Source organism: Amblyomma maculatum, chromosome 1 (assembly GCF_055883805.1).
Source record: "Amblyomma maculatum isolate TAMU_Amacu chromosome 1, ASM5588380v1, whole genome shotgun sequence".
NCBI classification, from domain to species: domain Eukaryota; kingdom Metazoa; phylum Arthropoda; class Arachnida; order Ixodida; family Ixodidae; genus Amblyomma; species Amblyomma maculatum.
In genome coordinates, this window is record NC_139344.1 from 418,890,194 (window position 1) to 418,917,653 (window position 27,460).

Below are 27,460 nucleotides of genomic sequence, written 5' to 3' on the forward strand. Positions count from 1 at the left end.
ACTAAAATGACGCCATTACCAGATGCGACTTCATGATGACGTCACATCCGGTCATGACGTCATTTCTAGTCGCCATTTGATGACGTAAAAAGACGATTCACGCATATACGAAGCAGACCCCGCCGGGCGTCCGATCCAGGCATAGAGTTCCTTACACTAACTAGAGGGAAAGCTGAGGGCGCTGCACTTCAGCCACCATGGGCGCGCTAAGAATCATGGGCCGGTGTGCTACTTGTTGCGGGACAGTCGGTTTTCCTCGAGTACGTGGAGTGGCGTTACTGCAATGTTTTTTTTTTTGTTATCATCATCATTTGAAGGTGCGTACATAGACCGCGAAAGCCATAGTAGCGAAGGCGCAAAAGCAGACGTCTCCAATAAATGGTTTCTGTTTCCCGAAATGTCACTAAAAACTTCCTTAAGTGATGGCACAACGATAAATATTTTCATAACATTTTTTTATTTCAAAGTTTTCCTATTAAGTGCGAAATATTGGTATCTGTGCTGCTCAAAATTAAGCCAATAGGAGAAAGGGCCATCGCTTATATTGGATAAATCTCACACTGGCAATCTGTTTCTCTCTCTTTTTGTAATTTATAGTCACAATATTCAATCTTAGGAGATTATTTACGGTAGAACAACGTTTATCTTTGGATTAGTTTTGGCCAAACGTTGTAGTTCTGCACTCGGTAGCTCACCGGCCCATGATGCTTTGAGCGCCCATGGTGGCTGAATTGGCCATCTGGAAACTCCATGTAAACGCCCATAGACGGCAGCACAGCTTTCCCTCTAGGTAAGAGTAAGAAACTCTATGGATCTAGGCGCCCGTGATGCGCCTTTCATTTGGCACTTCCTTGAACTTCGCACCACACAACATACAGAATCAGACGTAGTAAAGCATGAATCAGTGGCGTTTCAAACAAGGGCTTTCGCCCCATCGCCCTTTAGTGGTGCGAAGTGCCCCCTAGAATTTTTTCTTAAATATATGGTGTCATAAGATGGTTAGGTATATAGTTAGGAAAAATATAGAAAAAATAACGGATAAGTCCTTTTTTACTTCGGCATACAACTTTTCATTCCTACTCACGGGAAAAGTAGGGAGCAGAGGGAGCACTGCATGCCTTAAATCAGCCTCCTAAGACACTTTAGGAGTCGTGTGGCGGGACCGGCTGACTTTTTCGAGAGCATAGATTCTCAATATAATTTGCTTCCTTCTCAAAATAGTGCTTCTTCTAGAGTGTGTTTGGTGTTAGCGAAAAGCGGGTACATGAGCTGTTCTTAGAGATCCATTTAGTAAATGCCCCAGTTGTGATTTACAGGAAAAGGGGGATGGATGCTAAGACTGCATGTTATCCGCACGTTTAATTCTAGGCAGGATCAGAAAAAGTTGCATTCGTCTATGGTCTTTGAGGGTACATGACGCAAACTACGTTTTTAGAAACACAACGTACTTCTACGAGGGACGATTTTGTTATCCGCCAATTTCGAAGCTAAGAAGTTCAGTTCGATTCAGCTTATGTACCAGAAAATTTGGCAGATTTTCAGGGCTAAAAGCTGCTCTGGGCAGCTTTAAGTGGACACTGGAACCCTCACTTGGCAATAGAGAAATGGTAGAGCAGTGGATGAAACAATATATAGGCATGACACAAGGTAAACCAAAAAATGATTACATATTGTGGTAGTTTCATATGAATCGCAATTGGGCGCATAAGTTTCCACGAGCAAAAAAGAATAGAGATTTGCCGCGCATTGCACACGGACACGACCTTGTGAATTAATTCACGAAATATTTACATGGCGCGCGCATTATCACGAGCATGACCATCACTCCCTTGTGGTAAGAAAGTTCCACTTATTCATGTTTCTGTTTGCGAAATCTGCAAGTCTGTACATGCAGCTCCGGAACATAGTGAAAGCTGGCGGATGACGTGCAGGCAGCCAGCTTTTCCTAGCCCCCATTGTGTGCGGAAACCACATTGGCGCCGTTGCAGAGGACGCCAATGTAACATTTCTTTTTTCCACAGAGCCAGCGAGGAACCTCTCAAAATGTTCGATCGATGACACGTTTAAAAAAACAAATACTTGCGCTGAAAAGAGGCCTATTAAAATCCAAAACAAAAAAACAAAGCTTTCGGTGGTAGTAAATTTAGCTAATTAGACAGAACATTATATCTCATTATGGGCAAGTTTTATGCTTCTTTACACATAAATTCGTTGCCTAAATTCCTCGTTTGTCGCAATATAGGTCCAGATAAATATCAAGAGATTCTTGGTTGTAAAAGCATGTTCGTTTGCCAATATATTTGTCATAATTTATAATACTGAATATCGACCTATGATGCTTGTAATTAGAATGTCCACGGTGACTAACTTTGTCTTTAACACGCTCCCATGGTCGGCGGCGCCAACTTTCCCCTTGGTAATAGGAAGCCTGGCAGCGTGTTCTAAAGTGTGTTCCGTAACTTCCGTAACTTTCCGTAAGTTAGGTTTTACTAAACGCAGAACAAACATTTAAAAGAAAGCGTCAATGCATGTGGCCCTTTTCAATTTATGCCCTAAATAACCGAAGTAAACATCCTTTAGGTTTGTTATGCTTACAAAGCTTTCCTGGGACAAAGCACAAGAATGGAAATTTGCTTTAGGAGGTGACATAGTAAAAAGCAAGGAAAAAAAAGCCTTTTAAGGGGACTGCCCCTTATTGCCATTTGGCCGAACATACGTTATAAGCGATGACAGCGAGAATTAATAATGCGCTTGTCCGTTTGAATTACGTGCGAAAATGACCGCAGTGCGGCCTAAGCTTTCCTTTCCTTCGCGCTCTGCGCTGCTGTATTGTCGCCGCCATCTAGTGGCCGCGCTGGAAGTTAGTGTTCGCTCGATAAGTTGAACATGAATAAAAGGAACCTAGAAAAAAATGCAGAGCCCGGGAGGCCTTCGAGCCTGTTGACGGCGGCACCAGGCGACACTCCCTCTCTGCCTCCACCCAAGCTGTTCCCATCGGCGCCTTGGACGCGCGCCAAGCGAGCTGCCAGCGATACGCTCAGCCTCTATCTCCTCGGAAGGTCGTTCCCACTGGCCATCACTGTGCGCTTAAGCAAGGCGCAAGTCTGTTTCCTGTGGTGAGCACTTTCTTATCGCTATCGCTTTCCCCTGCTTTTCTATTTATTGCACATTCATTTCGTGCCCTGACCTCTCCTAGAAGGTTGCTCCTAATTACAATTCCGCCACGTTTATTCTTTCGCAGCGGTCAGCAACATGACTGTACGGAAGAATGATCCTCTACTGTAACAAGAATATGTAGCTTATTCGCCAGGTAATGTCACATTATGCGGAGCTCAAAAGATGTAGAGATTGGTTCTGGACCTTGCTTCAAATACAACGCTCTCGGGGACGCACGAGCTCGCCCGGACCCGGATTAACCGGGTCCAATGGTCCACCTGCATCCAGCATGTAACGTGTTCCCAAAGGCACGTGTTTCTGTCGGCGAGCTTCGCGGGTTTTGGGGTGCTGCTGTTTACAACCCTCGGTTAATCGATCGTCGCACTACCGCGTCCTCATTCGCATCGGCTCGAGAACTCAACGCTACGTGGCGCGCCGCTTGCTTTACCAAGCGGATTTAGGTAGAGGTACAGAGATGTACCGGGCCAAGATCGAGCGTTAAAGACACGCCCACTTCTCGACCTCTCAGAGCCACGCGTTCGCAACGTTAGGAGTGAGAGAGTCTTCGAGTAGAAACCATGGAGACGGCCTCGACGAATGACGGCGCTGGCGGAGCATGGCGGCGGGAAATTTGTCTTCGGGAGAAACACTTTCTGGGCTCAGTCGTACAGAAAACGAAAAAAATGAAGAACGGAACGTTGAGGCGTATGCGCCCTCCTATACAGTTTCCGCGTTTCCTCAGAGCTAATCCATGCGACATTTCTAGCAGCCTAGAGCAATAGAACGTTGTTGTTCATGCAGTGATTTCCCTCTGTTTCTACTACGCTGGGCAGACCCAATGTCTTGGCTATCCTTCGCCACGGTGGAAGCAGGACGAACTGGTTCTTCTAAAATAAGGCCGGGCGCTTTCCGGTCTAATGCCTTGGTCAATGTCAATGTGTGCCTCCGGCGTTCGAGCTATTCGTGGCATACTTATTAGGCGCAAGGGTTTAGGCGCAAGGGTAAGTGTGAAAGCGCAAATTTTGCTGGGCGGCGGCTAGTGGTATTGCTGTCGGCGTTCGCACCGTGAAGTTAAGTCTGGAAGCGAGACGAACTTGTGCAAGGACAGCTCCCATAATATGCCCATATCGGTATTTCCGCTTCGAGTGGTGACTGCAAACAGTATACTTATAGACTATTAAAAAAACATTGTGTGCCCAGAAACTTTGCTTATGTACTCCGCTGACTTGAAAGCAAAAAATAGAAAGAACATTCAACGAGCTGAAAGTTATCGACAGCTCGAGAAATGCTTTCTGGCTGGCCAGATGTACTTTTTTCTTGTGCTTAAATGATGGCGACTACGCCCATTAGTTGCACAGCATGCCACCAAAAAAAGAAAAAAAGGCACACCATAAAAACATCAAAAATACAATAAAATATTCTGTAGCTCTGACGTAAGCCCCATACGTTTGTGTAGTTCTGTAGTAATTTTCTTAGGTTTTGTATCTGTAGGAGTGCTCTTTTATTGCGAAAGCAATACTATGCAAGGTCTAACAGCTCGTAGCTGCGTGCCGTGTCCATGATGCTTTCGCTTCATATTCGGTTGAGCAGCTTTGAAACCTTCCCATTTTTTCTATATTTCTGCATTACTTTCTTGCTGCCATTACCCGAAAGTCTGTTACTGCGGAAAATTTTGTTGTCACAGCATATTTGATGTTAAAAACTGCGCAGAAGTTCTTCGTAACAACACAAGATGTTTTGTAGTTATTTTCGGATGGTGTGCGCGCCATCGGCAGGAACTTTGGTTAATGCGATAATTGGTGTAAAATAGAAATCGATCGATCAAGGACTTTGCTTTTTACCCCTTTTGTATGGCACTGCCAGGGTGCATGTTTACTTTCAATTGAAGTAACTGTGTAGGGTATTGTATGTGTAAGAAAGGAGGTGATACAGCGCCGACACAATGAAGAGGTGTTTATTGGAGGTTGTTCGGAGGACTGGAGACGGCGACCGCTGACGCACGACGATCGTAGAGCGAAGCACAATCTCGTCCGAACAAGACAGCCTGAGTTTTCAGTCCAACTGATCGGCCAGGAACCCAGCAGTCTTCATCGTCGCTTGTGTCGGCGCTTTATCATCTTCTTCATTACATATGTTTCAGTCTTTGTTTTCAGCACGTTGTACGGAGAAATGGAGTAAGCCATGTTTACGGATATGTAAATGGATACGTGTGTTATCCAATATGTAAACTCACAAACTGGTCAGATTCTACTTGTTCTGCACCCTTGTTACTTCTTAGAAAGGTATAACTATACATGTCATCTACTTTGAGTATCTTAAGCTCAATAAAAAAGTTGCCCTGTACCTCTTAGAAATTAAATTCTTTCCGCTACGCTGATGGGGTTTCTTTAATTGTTAGTTCGTTTATGTTGGACTCGGCTGCATAACCCCACAGTATTGTGCAGTTCTTTAGCTGTGAATGAAGAAGTGCACTGTGCACGTTTTACAGTGATTAGTAAGAGATTGGAAACGGCCGAGTTCAGTTGCTGTTGAGCATTAACATTCTCATTGCACTCCATGGTCGCAAACTAAAACGTCGAGGATTTTCACGTATTTTTCTAGTTAAAATGCTTATAGGTTCGAAAGCAATTACGGAATGTATGACTGATTATATTTACTGTGTACGAAAAAGAAAACAACTGTAGATACATTTGGCGTCAAGGTGCTTTTCAGTACCCCTTCTTGCAGTCTACGACAAAATAAACCTGCTTCTGCTTTTATGTTTTTCAAATTTCTTTCTTGCAATAAATGATGTGCAGTCATCAGCATAAATTGAGAATTTATAATTTTTGTACAAAGCTGCAGTATCATTGATATAAAAAAGAACTATGGTTCCTGAAATGCTCCATTGTGGGCAAAAAGGATCTAATTTCGTTAAATTCTGATTTATTTCGCATTATCTCGACATACCGGCACCGACCCCTTAACGGGACCGAATAAGGTGGTGTGAAATACTATGAATGCCCTACTGCTTCGGTTTCTCTAACAATAGTAAATTGTGCTGGCAGCAAGAAAGGTACGCGTAAGCACCAAACAAGCAGTTTTCGATATGTCTATACTCAGCTGAGGAAAAGAGACTGAAGTCTCCCTAGCGCATTTTTTCGTAACGCGCCAGCTGTCCCTTCGGTTTGCTGTCCTCTGTCAGCCGTTCGTACAACAGGCGGCTGTTACAAGGGGCAAATGTACGGATCGACAGCAGTCCCCACATATGCTGCGGTAAAAAAATTTGTCATTCCAACGCCATAACTGACAGCACAATTGCCGCTGCGTGAACCGTAAAGAACCGCTTTGTACATTCATTCACCCCTAGAGAATGCAGCTCCCGAAATGCACCCTTCCTCACGGGTGGAGAAAAACTGCCCTTCGCAGTTTTGCAAGTTTTGTTGTAATGCGATGACATTTACAGTAGCGTGTTCCAAAAATACGCCTTCCGTCATACTATGGAGTCACGATCGGCTCGGTGCAGCAGCAGCATGACGCATAATGATATGTTTGATACTGGAGCTACACAAGCTCACAAAATCTGGATACAGTTAGACGTTGACTTTTGGATACTGTTGCTAAGGCATAGAGTGATATACATGCCTCAAATGCGGTGAGAAAGCTGCCCGAAATTTCGTGTGATCTCTAAATACCAGAGTCAAGGCTTGAGACGAGAACAATGAGAGAAATCCATCAAGCAAACATGCTCGCGTACACTCTTGCTCAAGCCGACCAGCATTTTTCTATGTAGAGGTCGTATTTCATGCGATTGTTGGGTGCACCCTGATAGCTTTATGTAGTCGCTCCAGCCATATGTAGACCTGTAGACCCGGAAATGGCTTGACGATCGGCTCAATTGTCCTGTCTCCGGCTTATGTCGTGGAGCTAGCCCCTATAAGGAAGGCCACTTCCCACTCTATATTTGGCAAGATCTCGGTGGAGAGCCGGTTTCTTTCCAAATAAAAAAGACGAATGCAGTCGCCAACCAGGTGAAAGAAAATGGAACCGACGTTTTTGACCCTTACTGTACTTTTAATTCTTATGAAATGAACAGACAGTTAGTCCAGTACTTAAATGTGCAAGATATAGGGAACTACGCTTGCTTAGATGGCTATCTTCATCTTATACGGTCACAGTTGGGTATCGTCTCTAAAAGCAGTGACTCGTGAGGAACGCGCTTTGTCACGTTTATGTCCCTGGCCACAGTAGTGGCGATGCAGTGACTAAGTTGAATTAGCATGTTCGGCTAATGCGTTTCGCGCTTGTTTCGATGTCAGGCTTATGCTGTTTCAGTCCTTTACAACATTTTCACGCTCCTCTTACGTGCTAAACAAAGCCACATCTTTGTGATAATTTTATAGATCGCTTTTTAAGGTGAACAGCGCAGCGATAAACGTTGAACGGAGTAGCCGCTTCTGTTTTGTCTACTCCTTTCGTCATTTGCTTCCAAAGACTAACTAGCTACACTTTCCGTTATACTTAAAGAGTACCTCCAGGAATCCTACCCTGTCTAAAATCTCTATGTTGAGGCCAGAGGACCTCAAATTCTTCCGATAGCATTATCGTTTATAATCTTAATTTGTACTGCTGCATATTTTCTGACGTGGCGTGCCTCTTTACTGCAGGGCGGCAACATGGTTCTGGAAAAGGAAAACGAAGAAAGTGACTCGCTCAGCCTTGCAGGAAACGCACGAGTGATAGCGATTCCGAGCAGACCTGATAAGGGTTCAGCTCTAAAGGTTGCTGCTGTGCACTCAGGGCAGCGGCAGATAAGGTTAACACCGAGAAGCTTTCTTTCCGGAAGCAATGCAAAGCGCTACTACATTTTGTGACAACTAACAGTGAACCTCGTATTCAGATCTTAACTCCTACTGAAGCTAGTGAACATTTTTGCACAAAATGTTGTGATTGAGCTTCTCTCTCTCTCGCTGTCCCTCATATAGCTGCTGAGTTAAACATATTTCTCGAGACAGTTCGCTGGTATACCGCGTCGCTCGTAATTCTCTTTACAGAATTTTGTTACCAAAGGAAATATCAAATTTCATTTTGAAATTTGAAGCTTAAAGTGCGTGTTCGAATTACTTGCTAATGCATGACATTTTAATATTGCTGTTTTCATCATTATTCACACTCCGTACCGATATTTCCTTATCCACGCAAAAATATAGCCGCCACTATTTCGCGCTATAGACAACTAACAAACTGACGTCTTAAAGCCTAGATACGCTTTAGAATATTTATTTTTGATCGAAACCAAAAATGCCTTTGAAAGGGGAAAGAAAAATGTGATAGTCAGGGCTTCAAATCTCCTTTCTGGTCAACGAAACACTACATTAGCACCGAGGAAGACACTATCGTAGTGTCCACTGAGCGAAAATGGTGGCACTTTAAGAAGCTGTCCGGAGAAGGAGCCCGTAAGACGCCATTTGATTTACATCATGAGGTGAGCGCAAGGTATGTCAGAAGAAGGCTACAGTAAACACACTATACGCTATTCATCTCCTCTCATGCCTTACCGAATATGTATCAAAGAAGGGTAAAGTGTGTGTGTCCTATGGCGGCTTTGACTTCTGCACCGAGAAAGACACGGAAAGGAGAAACGTGAAATCAAAGACACAGTGGAAACAATGGCACATATATACGTGCCCTATGCAGTATTTTTCTTGGTCGATGCTAATGCATTTTCCCTCTCGTCTCTATTCTTCACTGCTCGCTCAGGTGTCAATATTTACTTATTTACGTAATTATAAAGTTTATACTATTTATCAGTTATAGGGAAAAATTATCGCCGAAGTCATCATATGAAGCTAGTTTTAGTTGTTATAAATACTGACGCCATTACACATTCAGCCTAATTCCAATCTCTCTATGTATCCACATCACTGTGTAGATATGCACATGTAGAGATTATGCAAGTGACATCCCACTGCGGCGACGAGCACCCCTTGACAAGTAAAATAAATTTCCCAGTTTTTTTCTTTTTTTCACTTTTGCTTTCAATCTTAATCAGGTTCTTCGCAATTATAGCCTATCGTTCCCTAGTTTCTAAGCAATATTATTTGGTGGACGTTGATGAAATATTTTCAATCACCTTTTAGGCCACCAGTATCCAGTCTTCCCTTGAACTCCTCTAAGGCTTATGCAAAGGGAAGCGATGATAGTTCAGAAACGCCAGCTCGAATGCTGTCTAGAGTTAAAAGTGAAAGGGGGGAGGACGTCAGCAGGTGTGCCTAGGACCATCAACATCCCATACGACGCAGGCCCGCGCCACAAACTAAGTCCAAGCGATATCATTTACCGGCTGGGGTACCGAAGCACCAAAGTGAGGAGAAGGGGAAGCATTATAATTGAAGATATTATTTCAGCATATACTTTTGGTTCACAACTTCAACCCTTGTTATTGCTTTGGTGGTGTTGTAAGGATGATGACAATACCCCCTAATGTGAATTTTGAGCGCACCTCTCCGACCACAAAGCTTCTTTCATGACAGCTAAGAACTGTTAGTGGAGTGTTTCTTGAAGGAATACGTGTGAAAAATTAAAAAAAAAAAGTTGTCTGTAATTGCACATACCTGTCTTGATCGAAATCTTTGCCTCAATTTATCGAAAAGGTGAAACAGCTGCTGACCTGCGCTCAAATTTCGCATTAGGAAGTAACGTAATCGTAGGCAATTTTTTTTCTTCTTGTGAGAATACCTCCGTAGCTCGGGACTCTTTCGTGGATCTCTTGCTCTCAATTGAACCAGCAACGACGCCAACAGAGGTGCGGCTCTACCCTCGAACGCGCACGCTCTAAAACCGTTTTTTTTTTTTTTATAGCTATACGTACACTGTCTGGCAAAGAATAACGTTTTTCTTATGATGAAAGCTCTTTTATTTTCCTGACGTCATAAGCAGGGATGGTTATGCTCACTTAACTCCACTACGGGGCTCGATGGTGCGAAGGGCGACCAAACGCAAGGCCATCGGCAGTAACCGGCCTTGTCCCGATAGTCAGCCTTTGGAAACGCGTTAAAAAGACGTTATCCATGAGTTTAGTTCTATTTTCGCCTCACTCACTTCGCACTTCGTATCTTTGTCGTTCTCGACGATGCCTTCCTGACGCGCTGTCATTGCACGAGAAGACCATTAGAAAAGACGCTTTAGGATTAAGGGTCATTCGCTGCCTCCTGGAGGGACGACGCTAGCAGGGGACATTACTATACCATTACACGCAACACGGACAGAGCATTCTTTGTGGTCGTCTCTGCGCCGCCTCGTTGCGACTGAATGTGCCTTTGAGAACACAAACTAAAAAAACCTAAGCTGCGTGTAGCTAGCTTTGCTAAGTGTTCCAAGTTTGGGGTATTTTACCTGATGCTTCTAGTTTCAGTGTCTTGCTGCAGGCTAGCCTTCGTAACGCTGAGTTTAGTGTGACCTGAGCACTACGCCCAAGTCATACCATCAACGGGAGATGAACATAATTCGGAATATGTAGCGGGTGAAACCGACGAGAACCAGGTACCTGACGATAGCGGGTCTTTCAACTCGGAGTCCTGCTGCTTATATTGCCTGGAAGCAGGGACCACATTGTCGCCCACTTCTGGACCATAAAATCGGCAAATTTATTTTCATTATTTTAATAATTTCATCATCCTTCTTTACATAGCCCTCTGATGCCCTGCGGCACTACATATTGTTCATAAAAAGAAGAAGCGACCTTCTTCGGGCAGTCCACTCTGCAGTGACCATTTATCCGAATTGTGATTCGATCGAACCTGCTTACTACGTCACGCCGAGTTCTGGTCCGCATGAGCGCCTGCAGACGACTGAGCACTGTTTCTCCAACGGAGCGTGCCGGGAACTGCATTATTTTGTATCAAGTAAAGCACAATATCTGAATGATATTTTAGCTTCATAAAGTAAAGGCCAGTTATAAACAATTAGCGTTGTGGAAGTTCTGTATGAGAGAAAGATAACGAGTATTGTTCTGGAAGTTGGTACTTGCCCGGTGTCTCAAAAGATAGCATTTCAGGAGATGCCAAATAGTGCAGCTGGTTTGAGATGAAAATCGAAATAACCGGAGCTCTTCAATCCAAACCGCAGCTTGCTACTCCTATAGGTCTTGCATGTCCATTCATACTGTTTGGTCAATGCGGGGCTTAGTATCTATGTCACGCCCTCTCTCACATATTTTGGTAACATTAAATTGTATGCTATTGAGATGTGTGAGATAGTAGAGGCACAAATTAAAGGTTCACGGATTAAGCGGGTAGCGAAGTGCATCTACGTTAACGAGCATTTCCAATTGGAGCCGCAGACTGGACCTATTAGAGCTGCGTCGCTGTAAATTACAGACGGATCATTTTTTTTTTTTTCATAAAGTGCATCTCGCTTTGCGCACATCTAGATCTGCTGACAACTCGCCCGAAAATAACTGTGCGTACTCTTCCAGGAGCCGCTTTGTAAACCTGCGAATACGTTATGCAATTAGGTAAAAACAAAATCCGGTAGGAAAACGATGCCATAATGGAAAGGACACTATCGCGCGTCATCGACGCGAAAAGACTTCAGTTGGTGCACGCATTTTTGTTGTAAGGTCGCATTAGTAATTCCACTAATGCAACTTCACAGTTGTAAAGCAAGAACCTAGCCTGTAAAATGTATACGTACTGTACAGCTTTACTGTGTCAAGACCCAACATCCATGGCTATAGTTTCATCGGCTTTTCTAAACCTTCTGCATTCTCTGAGCGATACCTGCGTTTATTTGATTCAGATTTCTTAATTTTTAATTATGGTATAGAAATAAATATGATGAAGAGGGCGGTGGCGTTGGAAAGAGCATTCACGCCAGTCTTACGGCCGTTAAATTCTGCAGCCACCATCCATCATGTTTAATATTCATTGGATTGCTGTCACGCAACGACATATACTGCATATATTACACGAAAATAGCAACAAAATCTAAGAGATAAAGATTGAAAGGCAGAGATTTCGCATTAAAATGTGCAGCAGATGCCCGAATTTCGGGACAAGCTAGCCGACGGCGCGAATGTAGCCGATTACAGCGGCTACATTCGCGCTCACTCCGAGATGCGCGACCGCAGGACCGTACCACGTCTGACAGGCTGTTTGCATCATTACTGTAGGTAAGGGCAATCTGGAGCAACCAGAGTGACGCGTACTACATGACTATGCTCGTACACTCTTATGCCGTTGTCGGTGACAGGATCGTGGGAGTTTACAATCACTTAGTACATGCCGCCCTGATTGAACCAGATCGTCTTTACCTCTTTTAAAGCTGAAAATAGCTTGTGAAACAGAGTATCGCCACTTAGTGGTGATAGTTGCGCCAAGGCACACAGTGTGTCGAAGTCATGCCTCCAGCGGTCGGCTTTGGCCGGTCTGTCTCGCCATCTCATTACGTGGTTGCGTGCGGCTGCTCGCCTTTTGCCATTTTTATTTCAAGCAGCTGGTTATTTTAGTTCTTTACCTGATGTACGGATCACTTCGGCGCATAAGTCCGTCCTAAGTGTGCGGTAAATAAATTGGTTTAGTTTATGGTTTAATATCGCAAAGCGGCTCAGGATATAGGAGACGCCGTATTGAGGGCTCCGTAAATGACGACTGCCTGGGGTTCTTTAACGTACACGGACATCGCACAGCACACGGACGCCTTGCTTTTCGCGCCTCCATCGAAAAGCTTCCGCCGCGGCCGGGATTCAATCCTGCACCCTTGGATACAGCAGTCGAGCGCCCAAACCGCTTCGTCATTGCAGTGGAGCTCATTGATATAGGGGTATTCACGTGACGTCAGAGCTCACGTCAGTATGCGGCCGACGCCATCTTTGAGTCCTGTCCTGACTAGCGCGGTCGGCGGCTTAGCTTAGCTAATAACGTGCGTCCGTTTGCCCAGTCACTCTACCTCACGCCAGCAGCGCTGTAATGAAAACTGAATCGGTATCATGAGGGACAGTTCGATTTATCTGAAAAAGTCGGCGCGATGCGGACAGAGACCTGTACAAAAAAAAAAAACTTTGGCACCAACCCGTCTGCAGTCGATGTGCCAAACTGCACGCTAAGCGTCGACATGTCGCCGCGCATAAATAAGTGCGGCATTCATGAGTTCCTTGTACTACGCATGAGCTTTGTCACAAGAAACCAACTGCAAGCATACGAGGCCACTCGAAGGACACAACTTCGTTACAAGCGGCAGGGTTTAAGAACCGCGGAGAAAAGCCGACGAACTCGCTCGTAAAATGTTTATCCCAGCTAAGCCGTTGAGTTCTTGTAGCGCATATTTTGTATAGAAATTGAATTTGGTATATTTTATGCGAAACTTTTGGTGTGCTTGTTTTATTCGACCACAAGAAGTCGGATGTTTACATCACCTGTGACGGTAACGAAGCAAACAAACCGCTACCAGAGCGATGACACCGGTGGCGCCACCTCGTCGCGTTGCGGGCTCTAAATAATTGTTCGCAACAAAACTTTTGAAATACAGGGCAGTTTTGACCGCACTAAAATTAGCTTGTTATTAGAAATAGCTAAGTTTATTAGGTTCTTCAAACTCATCAAAACAACTCTGTCCGCCTACGTTCCATCGCCGAACCTGCATGTCCATCGCTGAGACAGCGGCCTGCTTTGCTTCGCAGCCGACACAGACGATGCGAGCATCTGACTTCTTATGATCGAATAATGCAAGTACGGCAAGCAATGTTTTTCGAGCCCTCTTTTAAGGCTTGAATTGAAGCAAAACACGACGAGGAAGTGTAAGCGGCGCGCTACATGCGCATGGCTGGAAACGATAATGAATGTTGTCACATTGCCGCGCTGCTCTTTTTCCGGAACTATTGCTTGCGAATGCATGAAAAACAGCCGTGCACGGATCGTGGCAACAGCTGGCTGCCAGAAAACATCCGGAAAATTACAGCCCAGCCCATTTTGACATTGGTTTCGCACCTTCCATGATACTCGCGCAGTTGAGCCGTGCCAGCCGTACGCAACGTCGCATCTCGGTGAGTTGTTTCGTTCGGGCTGACTTATTTGTGTATACTTCCGGAACCTTAAAATGCTGAGGTCGTTAGCGCTACTCTTCAGTTTCCATTGTTTGCACTGTACACCGTCATTGCAGTCTACGATAGCTTAATAAACTATAACTGCCTGCGGATGCTACTTCTTGTAGCATCCGCAAAACATTTGATGCGTACTAGTGCCCTCAAAATAAAACGGAGCACCACGAACAAAACAAAAAAATTTCCGTTTCATAGCACGCCTTGCAAGCTGATGCGCATGTGTACAGCTTGGGTACGTGTGGGACAACCGGACGTTCACCTTGACACTCTTGGTGTTTGCCTCAGCACCAGCCCGGACGAAGGAGAGAACTTTCTTCCACAAGTCCGTGCTCCGTTTTATTCTGAGGGCACTAGTACGTTCGCCCTGTTCGTTCGGTGGACACAAAAATGTGACACTGCGCCTCAGTTACCCACAATTCACCGCACACAGTGTGGCAGTGAATACCCCCTCATCATCATCATCATAATCAGCCTGACTATTCCCACTGCAGGACGACGGCGTCTTGGCCTATGCGAACGTCTTAACCTCGCCAGCCCACCTAACTTTCTGCCGCCCCCTGTTACGCTTTCCTTCCCTTACAATCCAGTTTGTTACCCTAAGCGACCATCGGTTATACTTTCTTCACTCTTCTTTATTTCCACTAGAATGTCAATGGCTTCAGTTATCAACGGCAAAGCGTTACTTCGCTATGTTCACGGATTTCTGTCCGTAAAATCGTCCACAAAATCGCGTCCGCAGCAGGTGCGAGTAATTGAGAAGTGGTAGAGGTGAATGAGTGGTGTCAGTCGATAGACGCGGACGTAATGTTGCTGCCGAAAAAATAATTAGACCAATAAGGTAATTAAGTAATAATTACAGGTGAAAATGTAAAAGTCCGCAGCAGTTGTATTCGAGAAGACGATGGGGGTAATGATGGGTGTCCAAAATAATTAGGACCATAAGATAATTGGGTAATTAATTAGAGGCAAAAATTAAACAGTAAACACCAAAATGGCCCCTTTAGCGGATGGCTTGGCGCCACATTTGAATGTATCAAATACTAAAATAGGTAATGAAATCAGTCAATTAAGGTTGCGTCAAGGATGTGATGTCACGCAACCTGAAGTCAAATCCAAAAAAAGGCATAGGAAAGGATTGGCGCGCGATTTTATAGTACCAAGGACTAGAGTAGTTAATTAAGGCAGTCAATTAGGGTCACGTCAAGGGTGTGACGTCACGCAACCGGAAGTAGAGCCGAAAAAGGACATAGGAAGGCATTGGCGCGCAATTTGAAAGTACCAAAGACTAAAATGAATAAACAAGAAGTGAATTAACGTGATTAGGTTATGTGACGTCACGCAACCAGAAGTAGAACCGGAAAAGGGCATAGGAACAGATTGGCGCTCAATTTGCAAAATCGCGTCCGCAGCAGTTGTCAGTAATCGAGAAGACTTAGAGGTTAATGAGTGGTGTCAATCGATAGAGGGTGAAGTAATAAGCGCGAAAAAATAATTAGTTAGGTATGCTAATTAGGTAAATAATTAGTGGCAAGAAATTAAAAAGTAAAGGCAAAAATGGTCTCATTAGCGAATGGCTTCGCGCCACATTTGAATGTATCAAGTGCTAAAATAGTTTTAAAAATCGGTCAGTTATGGTGGCATCAAATATGTGACGTAATTCAACCTAAAGTCGAGCCACAAAAGTGCATAGGAAGGGATTGGCGCGCAATTTGAAAGTACCAAAAACTAAAGTGGTTAAATTAAGGCAGTTAATTAGGGTGACGTAAAGGATTGGTTGCAGTCTAAAGTTGTCTTGACTCTTTAGCGATTACCCCGGTAAATACTGTATACGTAACAGACAGTAAGCTGATTTGTCTGTAATATTTCAAGCCCTTGGCGTCCGCTCCTTTATGAATTAAGATGTTTGCGTTCTTACATGCTTCCGGTACCGTTGAGGACGCCAGGCACTTCGTATACAGGGTGGTCAGTTTTTCTAGCACGATATCACCCCCCCCCCCCCTTCCCTCGTCCTTCAACAAATCTATAGTTACCTGAACCTCTCCAGCTGCTTTTCCCCTTTTCATAGTTTCAAATTCCTTTTTCGTGCGTCGTCACAGGCGGAACGTCCGACTGCATTTCCCTGCTACTATCTCATTATTGTCCTGACTTCTTTGGCTACTGTAGAGATCAGTAGAACTCCTCGGCTACTTTGATTATCATTGTCAATATTCGTGTTGATATGGCCCGCCTTGTCCCTTAGCGCATACATCTGATTTTTGCCTATGCCCAATTTCTTCGTCGCTTTATGGCTTTCTCCGTTCCTTAGAGCATACTCTATTTTCACCATGTTATACTTCCTTATATTGGCCACTTTGCGCTTATTGATTAGTCTTGATATCTCTGCCAGTTCTGTCTGGTCTGCTGGATTGGAAACTTCCATACTTTGGCGTTTCTTAATCAAATCTTTTGTCTCCTTAGACAGCTTACTGGTATTCTCTCTAACTATCCTAACGCCTACTTCTACAGCGCACTCAGTAATGGTATCTCTGAAATTATTGTTAATATCTACTACGCTAATGTCGTCATCCTCGGTTAGAGCTGATTATCTAGTCTGCAGCGAGATTCTGAACTCTTCTGCCTTCCCCCTCACCGCTAATTTGTTGAACTTCTTTCTTACTAATCTGTATTGTTCCCTTTTCAAAGTTTTAGACTAATTAGAGACCTTACCATCCTGTGGTCACTGCATCACACTTTCCCGATTACCTCTACGTCCTGCATAATGGCGGGGTTAGAACACATTATGCAGTCAATTTCATTTTAGTCTCCCAGTTAGGACTTTTCCATGTCCACTTCCGATTCTTTCGTTTTCTGAAGAATATATTCATGATTCTTAATTTATCGCGCTCTGCAAACTCAACCAGTAACTCCCCCCCCCCCCCCCCCTACTATTCCAAGAACCAATGCCATAGTCACCCACTGCCTTGTCTCCTGCCTGCTTTTTCTCTGCCTTGGCTTTGAAGTCACCCATTAGTACAGTATATATTGCGTCTTTCCGTTCCGCATCGCCAATTCTACATCTTGATAAAAGTTTTCAGCTGCCTGGTCATCATGACTACATGTAGGTGCTTAGACCTGTACAATCATCAGTTTATACCGCTTATTAAGCTTAATTACGAGGCCTGCCACCCTCTCATTAATGCTATAGAATTCACCACTACCAGCTATATACGTATTGACAAGGAAACTTACCCCTAGTTGTCGCTTCTCCGGTAAACCTCGATAACACAGTACAAGCCCGTCCTTCAGTACAGTATATGCCGCATTCGGCCTCCTATACCTTACTTATTAATCACTTATCACCTGCCGCTCCATAAATGTACTACTGAACGTAACCAACAAGGGACACAAAGGACCATCCAACTGTCATTTTCACTGGCATTCTATAGGTCTTCCCGGCATTGTTAGATTTTGTCCGGCCGCAAAAATACGCCTTTGTGGGAGAGCAAATTGGTTTTAAAAACATTTACCTCGTATGGATTGAAACTATCTCCTAACGCTATAATAGCCCTACCATTTGTCTTTCCATAGCCCTCTGCGTTGTCCTCAACTTAAGTGAAACCCTCTTCGTTAGCCTCCGTGTTTCAGAGCCATAGGTGAGTACAGGTAAGATGCAAATGTACATTTTCCTCTTGAGCGATACCGGTAAGCTGCTAGTCATAATCTCATCGTCATAATAAAAGAAAGGAAAGACGCAGTATGCTGTACTAATGGGTGACTTCAATGCCAAGGTAGGTAAAAAGCAGGCAGGAGGCAGGCAGAGGATGACCTCCCATGATTAGTCTACAAAACCCCGGCCTTCAGCCACCAGGAGGCTGGACGCCGGCATAGAAAACTTTGAAGTTTAACTCTTCTAAACTTAAATGTAAAGAAGCAACTGCTACTCTCTCTCCTAGCCACGTGGTATTACAGCGAAGGAGCCGGGGAGCGCAAATCGAGTCTACTGTTCTACCCTCTCTTAGAAGAAGCAGCGAAGAAGAAACAGCACCGCCAGCTCAGCGCGACGCACCTGCGGTCAAGGTCAAATGCTCGCCAAACATAACCTTGGCAGGCATAAAATAGTAGAGCTTCCCGCTCTGAAAGAGCGAGTTATTTTCGGAGAAAGAGGGAGGCTTGGCGTGCGACGTATAGCCTTGCGACAGTGAGAACGGCGCCGGCGACAACGCACAAAGCGTGGACCTTCAACCTTAAAAACTGCTGTCTGTTTCGAAGTTAGCGCCCGGAGGGCGGTGCTACGGCGTGTGCGTAAGGAGCGTTACGAAGCTTCAGCGCGAAGCAGCTGCAGTTGCCGACGCTGACTGTTTAACTAGCCCACTGTGTAGTTTAGCCAGTTCGTTTGTTCACGTGCTGAGCTTTCGTTGGCGTTGTGTGCTCGAAGCTTTTCTGCCACATCAGCCATTGTTTCAACACTGCTCGTCTCATAAAGGTCGTTTCATTCGAGACGAGAGCGCACAATAAGCAAAGAAGTGGTGATCCGAGGGAGCGTGAGAACGACTCCGCTGACACCACATTGCGATGGTAGAGTATTATAACTTTTTATTACTTCTATGCGGCCGCCGGCCTCAAAAAGCTGTTATAATGGTTTGGGAGGTACAACCTGCGACCTTGAGATGATCGTTCGGTATAATATTTGCGAAAATGCGTGTCTAATTCCCAATTCGTTTATTTCCTGGCACCTGCAGTAGGGGATTGTGAGCTGTTTTGGCAGTACTGGGGAAAATAATGCATGAAAATCCATTGTTTGCAGTGCAGCAACCCCACTATGCACACAAACTTGGCGACTCTTTGATGTCTGAAAGATGGCGCGCAGAGCTCGCGTGGTTTTTCATTTCGAGAATATGAAGCCTGCATATCTATCTTCTATCTCTAAATGTTGTGGAATTCTACTGAGATATGTATAGACCCAACTCTCGCAAACGCGTTATGAACACTGCCCGGAATGTTTACAATACTGGCAGGTTACTAGCACTGGAGACACTGGATGAAAATATTTTTATTCACAGTAATGCTTTGTAGATTGTTGATCTTGCTGGAATTTTGCGTTCTATAATTATCGATGATCAGAGAAGTGTATGTGTACATATCATGCGTCATGGTGCGCCTGCTTTGCAGTATCTCGATACTCAGATACGTACTGTTTCTATTGGTGCCGCAAGAACAGAGTAGTTTTTAATAAGGTCAGTTGTTCCTTTGCAGGCTTCCTGAGTAATGCTTAGGGCCAAATGCTTCCATGAATGTTTTTTTTTTTGTTTTTTTTAACCTGCGGGCACATTAGGCCTAATTAATTCTTCTCCCTATATTTTCTTGCTTCATTGCTGTGTGATCGTCTGTTTGTAGTTTTCATTTGGTGTGTGTAGCCTAAAAATAATGCTATTCAATATTTTGGTTCTCTGTGTGTTTTAAAGATAGAAATTTCATTTCAGGGTAGGAAAAAACACAGCATTATGATGCTGTTTGTATGCATGCTACAAATAACGTACTCATCATTCTCTTGCCGTATAATTTTAAATCTTGCCTCGTGGACCAGTTTAGCAATCGCTTACTGCCGATATCTGAATCTTATTTGAGGGTTCTTGATCTAGGATGAAATTTAGCACATTTAATGTGTGTGTGCTCTTTATTTTTTTATTTCATGTCAGAAAACTATACCAACACAGTTCTGTCCCAGTCCACTACTCTCTAGAGCTCGAAAACGGATCTCAGGCAGGGACACGAGAACTTGTCGCTCGAGGATTAAGGCAGATGTATAGCCTGGCATAATATGTACGTCACCACATTGAAATTCAGCGTGGCCCAAGCGGTGGGTATGCAGGAAGGCACAAAGAGCCTTGATTATATCGAAGTTGTGCTGGTGGTGCAGCATTTTTGTCTTACTTTGTCCTAGGTGTACTGAACGAATGCGTTCCATACCATTTATTTTCCCCGAAACGACACATAAATGGACGTCATGATTGTTGCTATTTTTTAATCAAGACATCATTGATTACTTGTTTGCTCGATGCTAAGGTGACGCTGGCTGCCCATCACCATTCGCCATTATTTTATGATATGGCTTCTATGAAAACTACTCTGCCACATGGCATCTACCGCGGCTGATGTGTTAATTTTCCTTTCATTATCCCTGCAACCTAGAGCTTATGGAAAACCGCCAAACAGCCTATTCGATATCTGAGCGCGTATAGCTTTGAGTTCTATGGCTTGCTTTCTACACAGGTTCTGCCGAGGATACATTATCGTATCCGTATACATGCTAAGTTCTTCCTTGCGCTCACTTCTGCATTGCCACGTTCAATGTCAACCAGGGCCGTGTTCGACAAGAACCATTATCCATTTTCAATTCCGAATCCATTTAGTCTTCTTGCGTGGGTCATTTTTGTTAGGTGACCAAGGCTCACGGAAGCCTCGGCTTTCAAGCGTCCATGAGATGTGATCGGAGCATTGTCTCATGTGCACCTGACGTCAGCATTAGTAACTTAACGCACCCAGTGGTTAGCCGGCGAGTGCGAAGAGCATCGAATCGCTGACGGCGGGACCTTGTGATTTCTTCGAATGCTTTCTCCTAATGCTACCAACATATCGCCAAACCAATTGAAATGGAAAATGCTAGCCATTTCAAATGTGTGTTTGTAGAATGCAGCCACTGGTGTAGTCTCAGAATGAGTCTCTCTTGAATCGATAATAATGCTGCAGTAGTAATAAACGAAGTGGAACAACTGGCGTATACTGCGTACCCTCAGTTTCTGAGCGATACTTTCTTAGCCTTCACTGTATTGCGTTTTGTGCCACGAGATCCTCCTGCTTGATTCCTATACTTTGTATCTCTTTTAAGTTTTAGGTTTCTGCACGCATAGCAGCTGAGTGTAAGTTATTCACAAGCCCCCTTTGTGTTTGTCTTACCTTTTAGGCTACACTGTGAGATGAACCTAAGCACATGAAGGCGGTAAAAAAGAAAAAGAAGTGCCTTTCAGAAAACCGTGAGATGCCATTGGAAGTTGTGGTGGTGTGCCCTTACATTATGCGCAGGGTGAAAAAGATCAGCCGCTAAGGTGAACTATAGTGCATGGAAGAAAACATCGACACGAGCCTTAGTAAAAGATAACAAAAGCCAACAGCAAGCACTCTCAGTCTAAAGGTAAAGCCGGGAGTTCAACTTTAGCGATAAAGGGTCAGCAGCATGTTCCGCTAATAGCAGTCTCTAAGTGACTTGCGTTTTCCTCCCTTTTTGCAATCGGCACAGACAATGCCTGACTACCGTGTTCTCCTCTCCGCTATACTGGGCTGCATACAGCCGCAGCACTATAAATGGCAGTTGTGCCGAGCACATGCTGACATTTATGTCCTCGTGAGCTTCACGTCCCCGTGAAGCTCGTGAGCTGAAGCTCGCTTTGTGCTACACAAAGTGGCCCATTGTTCCTTTATTTTATTTGCAATTTCATAACCTGAAGCTGCTGCGCCAGTTCATTTAATACTTTACCAAAGATTGATGGAAACACCGAGGTAACTTATTCTGTAACCACAGCAATCTTTCGAGAAGGTAGCATTGGGAAAATACAGGGATGGTAAGAATATTTCAGGCTGTTGTGTTTTTTTCTCTACTGTAGACTTGGACAGTGTACCGTTCAAAGCGTCAGATGTGCAGAGATGAAAGTAAAGTCTTTAAAGACATAGGAAAAATTTATTTATTTTAACGTGCTGTTACGGCTAGCAAGCACTCCGTAACCGGTAAAACGAAGACTGATTAAAATGGTACTCCGTCAACAGAACGTGAAGCAAGCCGCCCTAAGTTTATTTATGATGATGCAACGTATACGGCTACATCCCCATAAATATATTTATGGCGGCTTGGCACCATACAGCTAGAAATTTATTTATGAATTGATATCTCGCGTTGGTTCGCTGTCGTCAAATCATTGTGAGCAACGAGACATTACTGGCAACTTCAGTAAAAATTACGATTGTGTTTTAGGTAAAAAAGAGGGGGAGTGGGGAGGAGTGAATAAAAATACAGAACTGGACCTCTGCAAAAATAATACAGATTTTTATTTTGACCGTCATTTCACCCCTTGTTTGCGATGACTCTCATGCGCCGATTCGCGCCCCAATACCCTGAAATTGAAGCAACGCCTTACTGTTTACTATCAACTTTAAAATAGTCAATCTGGTTTCGCATAAGCGTCAGTAAACGAAATTAATCCATGAAGCAAATGATGTAGAATGGGCGTTACTCCTAAAAGCTAGAAATTGTATCTGCAGAAACCACATCTGCCTCAGTTTTGTTTCGTGGAAGGAGCTTCAAGAAATGTCATTAGAAAAAAATACTGCATCCCCATCCTTCCACAACTGCCCTTGGTATACCAGTTCATAGGCGGCTTCGAGAGTAATAATGGGTGGCCCGAAAGCTCTCCCATTGTCAGACAACAATACAATCAATTAGCGTTGATGCAGACAGGCTGCATGAGTAGTCACATGTTAGTCTTCTTGTCCGCAGATGGCGACTACCGAAGAGGACCCAAACCAACGGCCCTATTACGTAGACTTTGACGGCTACCGCCTGTCTTGCGCCTTCAACGCCGATCTTCTCAGGTCTGCTCTCGAGTACAGGCCCCGACCCGACGACGTCTTCGTTGTGACTTTTCCCAAATGTGGCACTACCTGGGTCCAACACATTGCCTACCTTATCTACAACGACGGTCAAAAACCAAAAGATGGTCTGGATTTTCTGAAGAATAGCCCATTCCTGGAGATGACCGGAGCGGGTTGCCTGCCGTCCATGAAGCGCCCCGGAATTATCAAATGTCACTTTCCGTACTCCATGATGCCTATGTCTTCCGAGGCCAAGTACATCTACGTCAGTCGCAACCCCAAAGACTGCGTGACATCTTTTTTCTATCATACCAAGGGATTTCCTGGTTACCAGTTCACACGGGGCACCTTCTCAACTTTCTTTGACATCTTCTGCGAGGGGCAGACAGACTTCGGCGACTACTTCGACCATTTGCTAGGGTGGTACGAGCATCGACACGAGCCTAACATTCTCTTCCTCCATTACGAAGACATGAAAGCGGAGCCACGAGAAAACGTTCTTAAGATCGCTGAATTCCTTGGCCAGCATTACCATGACAGGTTACTGGAGGACGCATCCTACCTGGAAAACGTGCTCAGGTAGGTACGCAGCCTACGCAGCCAACTTGTAATTACGCACCCAGTTTTTCTTCACAAAGCGTATGCTACTGCATAGGAAGTCACTATGAAATAGTATACGAGTTCCTAAGATTATTCGTAACTTACTATTACTGGTATTACTAGTTACCACGATGATTTACTATGGTACTCCAGATGTAAGTCAAGGGTAGCATATTTCGTATTGGAATTCCTTGTGCCAAAAGCACTCATAAGGGGGAGGGGGGGGGGGAGCTCAGAAAACTAGGTATAGCCCTATATATATATGGTTGCGAGTCAGCGCTCGCCTGTAGTGCGTCTCTTCTTGTGTGTTTCGTCTTTTCGCGCTGTTCCGCCCACTATGCAATTGTACCAACTCGCCCAACTGTCCATCCTATTTCTGGTCACATGCCAGTAGTGTATAAACGGAGTATTTTAAGCAGATTGTAAAAAGCAATTTTTACGAAGATGTTCAGGCCGCTCTTATAAAATACTTGTGGGCCTGTGCTATTCTGTGTTGACGTGCAGATACAGCGACGTGTCGGCAATGAAGCAGTACACCAATGACTCTCTGGTCCAGTTCTTCTCGAAGCCTCTGCAGGCTGGCGAAGAGGTTCCGGAGGGTCTGCAGCTCTTCCACAAGGTCACCCATGGCAACCCATCTGAGGCTAAGTTGGTGCGCAAAGGAATCGTAGGTGATTGGAAGTCGCACCTCACTCCGGAGATGAACGAAAGGCTCGACAGGAAGATCAACGAGAGACTCGCGGGGACCGAGTTTCTGGACGTCTGGAAGCGGCATGGCGTCATGTGAACTGTTTCACTATTTGTGGCTCCTCCAACGCTTTCCGCTGTTTTCGAGCAGGAAGGCAACGTAGTAAGGAAATTATTGTGCACGAGCGGCCAACCGTATTTTTAAGGCCCCTTCAAAGCTGTCGCATTGTTGCAGTAAACGCGATTGATGAAGGCTTATCGATATATTTGTCCTTTGGTATCATGGTATGGCAGAGAAGAAGATTTGAAGTAGATACAGGTGCTTGCATTGCTTTCGAAGGGGGTGGGAAGACATTTAAGCCCTGTGTGTATTATTGAAACGGGTACATACTCTAGATTTTCTTTCCCCTCGGAAGTCATGAGTTTACAAAAGTTTCATATTCTGTCGTGTATATTCATTTATGCTTGTCTTCTGTCGACGTACACGCAACAGCTAATATTTCGCTAGACTGCTGTTGGAGGACATCAGGAGCAGCTTTGCGGAATGGTACTCGTGCACTACAGCCATTAACGGGTACTACACCTCCAGTATTGCTATTGTGCCAGCGTGTGTTATTCGCAGTATCTCAATGTAAGAGTTTACTAAAGGAAGGGAATGTTGCTTGGATAGGGGAGAGAATTTAGGATGTCGCATCAAGAAACCTGGTGTGTTCGGCGGCGGCGAATGAATTAGAGAAATCGGAGCATTGGACGCGGCTTACGGTGGCGATGGTTTCTCTTTTTTTTTTTTTTCGTACTGCTCTAAATACGCAACTATTTCTGCTATTTTAAGCGTTGTCGAATTATGGTCGGATGAGCTCTTCAAATAACTGGCGCTATTGTAGCTTGACCACTGCGAACGGTTCGCGCGTCTTTGCGCTTTTGCTATTCATTCTCAAGCCATTTACATTAGACGCATCAAAAAAGCGTTCTGTCAGTCAGCGCTATAGCACACAGAAGGAGATTAATGCCCCACAAAAATGATGCAATTCTATATAATTACTCGGCTAACATTTTAAAAAGTGATGGTACCTTGAGCGTTATAACGTGATTGTTCTCAAACAAATGACAAGACAGGCGCATGTCTTCGTCCGACCGATTTCAGTATTAGCTGATTTATGGTATGTCACCACCTTCGAGTAAAAAATCCACAATTTTAGTCTAAAACATAGAGGTGTTGCATGGCTTAAAAAGCTTAGGTGAATGGTGTGTTCTGTGAAAAAATAAATTTGAAAATAAATTTTTTTATTATTAAAAATTTGTTGAAACGTTGGTATTGCACCAAGAGTCATAACTCCGAAACGGGAGGTGCGATTCAAAATCAGCTTGGCAGCTTCATGCAGCGGTCAATACTCTGTGTAATCAACTACAATAACTGTCATTCCTTCAAGCTGCCTACAAAAATTACAGTTGGCAGAATAGTTTTCATACAATTGTCCATAACATAAATATTTAATGGCAGTTTTCAGTCATTCTGCTTCATTGCATGAATAAAAGTATAAAGAAAGAGCATAGAAAGATTTATGCCAATCTATTCATGCCAGCGTAACTGTATGTAGCAAAAAAAAAATCATATTTAGAGAAAAATGAATTTAAAGATTTTAATCAAGTTTCTAGGTAACAAAATAATGCAATATGCCTAAAAAGCACCAGCTCATAGATAGGGCTTAGAGGCAGAACTGTCTTCTTTTGCGCTAGATGAAAAAGCGGACTGACGTGCACCTTTGCGCTCACTGTCGCGGTCACTGGTGCGTCATGCCATCTTCACTGTGGTAGCCAGGTTTCATATACCTGCTTGCTTCAATGCGTCCAAACTTCCCCCGTTTCCGTCATTGAACTGGGCTACAACATTGTAGAATCCAAACAAAAGAATGGGCAGGCTCACATATACATCTTTCGGGTCCCTCTGCCAAGCCACCCCATTCAAGCACTCATTATCGTTTCGAGTTTCTCCGTGTAGCCAACTTGTTCAAACGTTTATCGAAACACAGGTCGCTGCGCACGGTTTTGCATACGAAACAATTTTGGGGACGAAATTGGAGAAATTTGGAAGTCATAAATCCAGTTTCTGTTTTGGATGCCTATCGGAGGGGTTGAAAAATGCCAATAACTTTTCGACAGTTTTAATTAAAACCATACTTTTTCCTAAACATTTTTGAAAAAACAAACAATTTTAAGATGTAAAGATGCAAAACATGGTTTTTTTTTTTTTTTAAGGTGGCTACATAGATTAAGTATTTGGCTTCGAACAAGTATTAAATAGCCAAACGCTAGTGGGTGCTTCACTTGTGATAAGGCCTTTTAGTTTTGTAATCTCTTAAAGCCACAAAATGGTCTGATATCAAATTCGAGCCTTCAGCGCGCAGTAAAAATAGGACTCGGTATGGAACCTCTCGCGAATTATATGCTCAATCTGCCAAACGTTCTTGTACAGTGTGGAACAGGCGTTTCTTCGTGAACATCAAGGTCTCGAAGCTGTCAACAGGGTAGATCGCATATTTAAAAATGGGGAAGATAAGCACATGTCATTACAGGTTTGTTCATGCGGTGGTATTTTCATACTATTTCTGAATTTCCAGCTCAATGTATAGCAGGTACTATGTGTCATATTTTTTAATACGTTTGTGCCTTAATGTAGTTAGGAGTTCCGGCTCTTTCAAAACCACATGAGACGCACTGTTGTACGTAAGTAGAAAAATTTTCAGGCAAATTGTGTGTGAAACGCTTGGTACTATACATTCTAACACAATTATGTCTCACAAATATTAGAGATAATTCGACTGCTTTGGATAAAGATGTCGTTTACTTCCTTTATCGTGTGCTAAGTGGCTCACATTGACTGCCTGATATCTTGTTACGTGCGCTCCGTGCTACAGGTTATCATAATGCGTGTATGCAGTTTGGTGCAGCTACTTTGGGACCACTGTGTTGATTATATGTGTTCACTGTGTCAAATCGAAGAAATGTTTGGCGAGCTTAAGCCACATCATATTTGTCATTTTGAGCTCGTATTGACCGACGCCTTTAATTACGATGTAGCATATACACCCATATCACGCTAAATGTACTAGGCATATTTTGTGTCGCTGGTGCTGGCATTTGGCTGCATCGAAAAGGGCTGAAAATGTTGTTCTGGAAATAAAAACGGTGTAAACATTTCCTTGAAGCGCGCATGGGTTCTAGTGCCTCTCGGACGTCGTCGTGTTGAATTAGTATTCTTAAATTACTCTCCAGACATAGATAGTAGAGAAATAAAGGTATTCTGTGAACAGCTTAAAGTTA

General features: G+C 44.0%; 1 protein-coding gene across 1 annotated transcript; it reads left to right on the forward strand.

Moving 5' to 3' along the window:
* Positions 1-2,989: 2,989 nt before the first annotated feature.
* LOC146209203 (sulfotransferase ssu-1-like) lies at positions 2,990-27,318 on the forward strand. The gene is made up of 3 exons (XM_084596974.1): positions 2,990-3,116; positions 22,758-23,431; positions 23,957-27,318. The coding sequence occupies exons 2-3, from the start codon at positions 22,758-22,760 to the stop codon at positions 24,237-24,239; spliced, it is 957 nt and encodes a 318-aa protein (XP_084453100.1). The 5' UTR covers positions 2,990-3,116; the 3' UTR covers positions 24,240-27,318.
* Positions 27,319-27,460: the final 142 nt, after the last annotated feature.

Coding starts and splice junctions, on each gene's coding strand:
- LOC146209203 (XM_084596974.1), top strand. CDS start 22,758: ATGGCGACTACCGAAGAGGACCCAAACCAACGGCCCTATTACGTAGAC. Junction 23,432..23,956: donor TACCTGGAAAACGTGCTCAG/GTAGGTACGCAG, acceptor GTTGACGTGCAG/ATACAGCGACGTGTCGGCAA.